This window comes from Propithecus coquereli, unplaced genomic scaffold (genome assembly GCF_000956105.1).
Source record: "Propithecus coquereli isolate 6110/MARCELLA unplaced genomic scaffold, Pcoq_1.0 Scaffold357, whole genome shotgun sequence".
Taxonomy (NCBI): domain Eukaryota; kingdom Metazoa; phylum Chordata; class Mammalia; order Primates; family Indriidae; genus Propithecus; species Propithecus coquereli.
This window is the reverse complement of record NW_012149252.1, coordinates 1,074,471-1,080,185: the sequence shown is the minus strand read 5'-3', so window position 1 is coordinate 1,080,185 and position 5,715 is coordinate 1,074,471. Positions and strand designations below refer to the sequence as shown.

The following is a 5,715-nucleotide window of genomic DNA, read 5'->3' as shown; positions in this document are numbered from 1 at the left end:
CAGGAGATACTAGCTCCTAAAAAAAATCCTGCCAATGTTAAGAAAATAGGTAATGGAAAACTCTGAAATTGCATTCTTCTTTTAACTGCAATTCCACTTTAGTCAGTCTGCTGAGTCTGCTACAGAAGAAGAAAAAACCAGGACATATTTTTTCCTCTCCCTACTTCCCACCCACAGGTCTTGCTTTAGATCATAATATAATTTTTAAATTGACAAGGTTTATAACTTCAATTTTTTACTGTCTCTATAATTTCCACAATTGTTTAACCTTAGTTCTGTATGTGGATCCCTGACTGGTCAGTAGTCTTGTCATAGTTTCCCATTCCTGAGTCTCTAATGTGAATTTCTTTCTAGACTGGCTGGATTTGGTCCTCCACCGTTATGTGTGGATATGTGTATTCATGTATTCATGTGCATGTGCATGTTTTTAAAGATGGGCTCAGGCTCAGCTGCTTTGTTCTCCTTTATCATCAAGTTCTTACATGTTTGTGTCTGTCTGTTTGCCTCTTAATTATACTTCTGCTTAAAACATTAGTGTAGTCTTGATATGTTACGACTTAAGAAATGTACCTATGACCTATTGATCCTGCTTAGTAATATGTGTGTATATTTTTATATATTATAGTTCTAAATGGAGCCCCTGGATTTATAAACTTGTGTGATGCTTTGAATGCCTGGCAGCTGGTGAAGGAACTCAAAGAGGCATTAGGCATTCCAGCTGCTGCCTCTTTCAAACATGTCAGCCCAGCAGGTAAAGCTTTGCTCTGGAATACCCTGGAACTGTTGGAAGTGCATTTCTTTGTAAATATTTTTTTTAATATTGAAAAATGCTAATATGAATATAGACATTCTATGAAGTCTAAAGATCAAGTCTGTTGTTAACAATATCAATATAAAGTATAAAATCTGACAACATGACACATACATACAATTGCATAACATCATTATGGGGATAGGAAGACTAGGCGCAGTAGTTTTTTGTGGTGGAAACACAGAGGTTTAGAAAACAAAAGTGAAATGGCTTAGTGCAATAGACTGTAATAAATACTTTTTCAGGTTTGAAAATGTAACTGAGTACACATAAAAATGTTCTTATGACACTTCATGTGTAGCATTTTATAGCCACTATGTGAGATACCTTTTGCTTCTATTGTTTTAAGTCCATAATTCCACAGCTTAGTTGTCTTTTCAGCAGATCTGCTGACAACGCAACACATAATTAGTTCTCAGATGTTTATTGGATGTTAAAGCAATGTGAGTGGGGAGGAAATAAATGGAAGAAATAAACTGTGATGTCAGGCAGGATGGAGAGAGCTAGTCTGTAATGAAGTAAACCAGCTTCATTCACACGCCAGGGGCTATCAGGCTTGGTGGCTCTGTTTTCAGAGGCCTGAGAAGAGATGTTTCTCCCACTACTTCACAACGATATTTTTGGTGTTTCATTATCTGGCTAAATAGATTTCTGTTTAATTTAGCACAGGTGCTAGAAAATATGCTGCATAGACTAGATGTTAGGAAAAATGTCTTGATTTAGTTGACAAGTGGTAACTTGAGATTTTTTTGGACTATTAATTATTTTATGATTTTTTTATACCAGGTGCTGCTATTGGAATTCCACTCAGTGAAGATGAGGCCAAAGTCTGCATGGTCAATGATCTCTATAAAACCCTCACTCCCATATCAACTGCTTATGCAAGAGCAAGAGGTCAGATTAAGAGGGTTTTTTTGTTTTTTCAGGGGGAGAAAAAGCAATATTTTGTCCCACATAGAATAGAATAAATATATAGATATTCTATATAATGTATAGTTTACCGAGTAAAATAAAAATCCTTTGTTTTATTATAAGATTTCAAATTATTTTAAATTTGTTTTTATTAGTATTTGAGAGTGATTATATGAGTGCCTGAGAATAAATTAGTTTATAAAAGTATATGTTGGTATTTTAATGTAACAAATGGAAACTCATTGGAATTTGGGGAATGTAATTTCAGATTAGGCTATTGAATGCATTTGTATTTTTTAATATGTGACTAAAATCGTATGGGTAGACAAGCCATACGATTTTAGTCTTGTCTACCTGTACTAAATTTGGCTAGAGTTATTATATTTTACATATTTCACAAACATTTAGTTTTTTAATTTAATTACGTATGAATAATATTGTAATATTTATGGAAGAATGTTGAGAATCCTAATGTCAGAGTATATACCGCCTACACGGGGTCAGCAAGCCAGGGCCCTTGGGCTGAATCCAACCTGCCACCTATTTTTGAAAAATACAGTGTTTGCCTTGTCAGTGGCTGATTTTTGAACCGCACCTGCTGCATTGAGTAGTTACAATAGAGACCATGTGGTGACAAAGCTTTAAAAAAATATTTACTCTGTGGCCCTTCATAGAAAAAGTTTGTGAAACTCTAGGAGGTAAAATTAAAGAATGCTTTCTTACAGATTCCTTCAGTTCAATGACTTATTGATCTGTTATTTAAATCTTGTGTAAACAATAAGGTTAGCTTTAGAGAAATGGATTTTATATTACCACATGGGGATTTTTAAGTCACTATCTTTTTCTACACAAGAATAGTTTGTGATAAATACCTCATTTTAATTTTTGTTCACAGGGGCTGATAGGATGTCTTCATTTGGTGATTTTGTTGCATTATCTGATGTCTGTGATGTACCAACTGCAAAAATCATATCCAGAGAAGTTAGTGGACATTCGTGTATTTTGATCCATGTGTAACTGAGTAAAGCTTTAATTGTTCATGATGTTCTCTGAAACCATAACCTGCAATATTTATATTTACAATACCTGTGAATTACTTAAGTTTATCATTTAATGTTTATATTTTATGTAGACCGTGGATCCTTGAATTAATTTTGGGATTTAGTGAGTTAATGGGGTTTAAAATGGGTATTTGGCTGTTTTAACAAAGTTTTTATTTGTATAATTAATTCTTTAAAATTCTCTAGTAGTTATATTAATGCCAAAGTTACCTTTCCCGAAGAGCAGAGGTTGCCATCTTGGATGGTGATATGATAATGAATCTTACTATAAACCTTCATAAGTCTGTAATGAAGGAGACCATATAATGGGAAAAACATAAACTACATTGATAAACAAAACAGCGCCGGTCAGTTGAATGCCAAACAAGCATTCCAGAAAGGTGGAGGTACTGTTGGAAGTGGGAATACAGAAAGAAGAAAAAAGAAAGTAACCCAAATAGCTTGGAGGGCAAAGAAAAGTAGATAGAGATGAAGGGGCCACGTGGCTTGACAATATTTAGTTGCTTTAGGGATTCTTTCCATGACCACTACCATCCTTATGTCATAGGTTATAGCAAGACTATGACATTTGTATCTTTAGTTATGTTAAATCTTTGATTTACTCCAATCTTATCTTGCTGTTGAGGAATGTGCCTTGCCAAAGGACATTAGCCATGTACTGGCAGAGCTAGAACTAGAATGTGCTGTTTCTAGTGTAAAATACCATATCTTGAAGAGAATACGTACTAAGGAATATTTCTTCTTGAGGTGCATATTTTAGAGCATGTCATTCATATATTCTTAGTTAAAACTGACAAAAAAAGTTTGAAAGGACAGCAAGTGAGATAGGGTCAGCATTAGAAAGTTGAATTCTAACATAGAATTGTCTTTCCTAATTATAGTATAAACATTATCCGTTGGAGACAGAAACCAGACAGTGCTGCTACATTATTTAAGGCAAATAATTCCTGTTAGATTTTTCATAGGTGGTCTCTGATTTTTTAAAATAGAGATTAATGTTTAATATATTTGCAGGTATCTGATGGTATTATTGCCCCAGGATATGAAGAAGAAGCCTTGAAAATCCTTTCTAAAAAGAAAAATGGGAACTACTGTGTTCTTCAGGTTAGTGCAATTCGTGTTTAAAACAGTAATTTGCTCTCTTATTTGGTGTCTTTTCCCCCATGATTTATGTTTCCTACATGTTGACACACTTCTAATTTATCCCTCCTTACTGCAGTTTCTTTATCCTTAATCTTACATTTTTAAAAGTACTATTAATTTTGGTTTTAAGATGAAGATAGCTTCCTTATTATTTTAATTTTTTGTAATTTTTTAAAAAAATAATTAATATATTTACATAGTTACCTATTCAAAAGCTATTAAATGTTATTTAATGGACTGTCCCCGTATCATTTCCTTCTGCCACTGCCACTTTTTTTAGAAATAACTAATATTTTAAATTTCTTGCTTACCTTTCCTGAAGTGTTATCTTTAAAGTTTATAAATGCTCATCAAATATTTGCATTTGCATTTCTTTTTCTGTTTCTCTACTGACACAAATGTGTCCTGCTTTACCCTCTTGGAAGTTTGTCCCATATCTGTGTATCTTAGCTTACCTAGCCAATCACCAGTCTTTAGCTACTGCACACAGCCCTGCAGTGAATAACCTAGAAAAGTCCTGGGAGTGAAATTAGGCCTGGATCACAGGCTATGTGTATTGGTAATCTTGGTAGGTACTTCCCCTTTCTTACTACTTTTTATGAGCTCTTCTATATTAAAGAAGTTAGCCCATAGTCTAAGATTATGCATTGTTAAAGCAAAGAGCTATTTAAATTCAAAGTAAAAATTCATAATACTGTTTTTCATGAGGTATTGATGTCAGAAAACCTGTGAAATCCCAACTACATATAATGGAAGTTGTTAAGTGAATTCCCTTGATTGTAAGATACCAATAATTCTATAGTTCACCGTAGATTCCATGTCAGCCTTTCAAGAAAAGAAGAAAATCCCACATTAAATGTATACACTTTCTTTTTTAAAAAGCCGTTTGACAGCAAGTTGAACCATATAGTTACAGCTGCTACTATGTTCTTCAGTTTCTTAATCAAGTGTTTTTAGTTGTCTGTTGCTTTTTAATTTTTTGTAAAGATGGGGTCTCACTGTGTTTCCCAGGCTGGTTTCAAACTCTTGACTTCAAGCAGTTCTCCTGCTTTAGCCTCCCAAAGTGCTGGGATTACTGGCATGAGCCCAACCAGTTGTTATGTCCTCTTAAAAACATAATGAAATGGCCATTATCAGTTTTATGTATTAATAGCATTATGGAAAATATTTTCCAAAACCTGAGCTTATTGTCATGACCTCTTCAACATCTGACAATAGCATGTTGGAAGGTGTCAAAGGAATACCAGGACTTAATTAGTATTTTTCTATTTGAAAATTTGGGTTAGTTTGCACATTGGACACATAATTACAACCATGAAACAACTTATTCCTCTACCTGGCATATGACAAGTTTCTTTTGACATCAGTTAATAGGCTAGCATATTGATTTTAGAAATTTTGTAATGTGTAGTGGGTGCAGTGGTGTTCGCCTGTAATCTTTAGTTACTCAGGAGGCTGAGGCAGGAGGATCATGTGAGCCCATGAGTTCAAGTCCAGCCTGGGTAACATAGCAAGATGCCATCTCTAAAAACAGAAACAAGCAAAAAAAAAAATTTTGCAGAAGGATGGGCTCAGTTAAAGTGGTCTTAGGCATAGTATTCACCACATCATGATGTCTTCTCAGTTCAAAATTTGGGAGAGGAAGATAGCAGTAAATGATGACATAAATTCCTTTCCAAATAGCAAAGACATAGCCTACAAATCCTGTTTTTTCCCTTTTAACTTTTAATTCAAGTGTTAGCTAGGTATTTTGTAATAAATTTTTAGGAAGAAAGGAAAATGAAAATT

The 5,715-nt window shown here is 34.0% G+C and overlaps 1 protein-coding gene across 1 annotated transcript in view; it reads left to right on the top strand.

Moving 5' to 3' along the window:
* ATIC (5-aminoimidazole-4-carboxamide ribonucleotide formyltransferase/IMP cyclohydrolase) overlaps positions 1-5,715 on the top strand; it is a 29,505-nt gene that overhangs the window by 15,957 nt on the left and 7,833 nt on the right. Inside the window, exons 8-11 of the mRNA XM_012651459.1 lie at positions 626-751; positions 1,598-1,705; positions 2,619-2,704; positions 3,799-3,903. Of these exons, the coding sequence (XP_012506913.1) occupies positions 626-751; positions 1,598-1,705; positions 2,619-2,704; positions 3,799-3,903 (425 nt within the window). The remainder of the gene's footprint in view (positions 1-625; positions 752-1,597; positions 1,706-2,618; positions 2,705-3,798; positions 3,904-5,715) is intronic.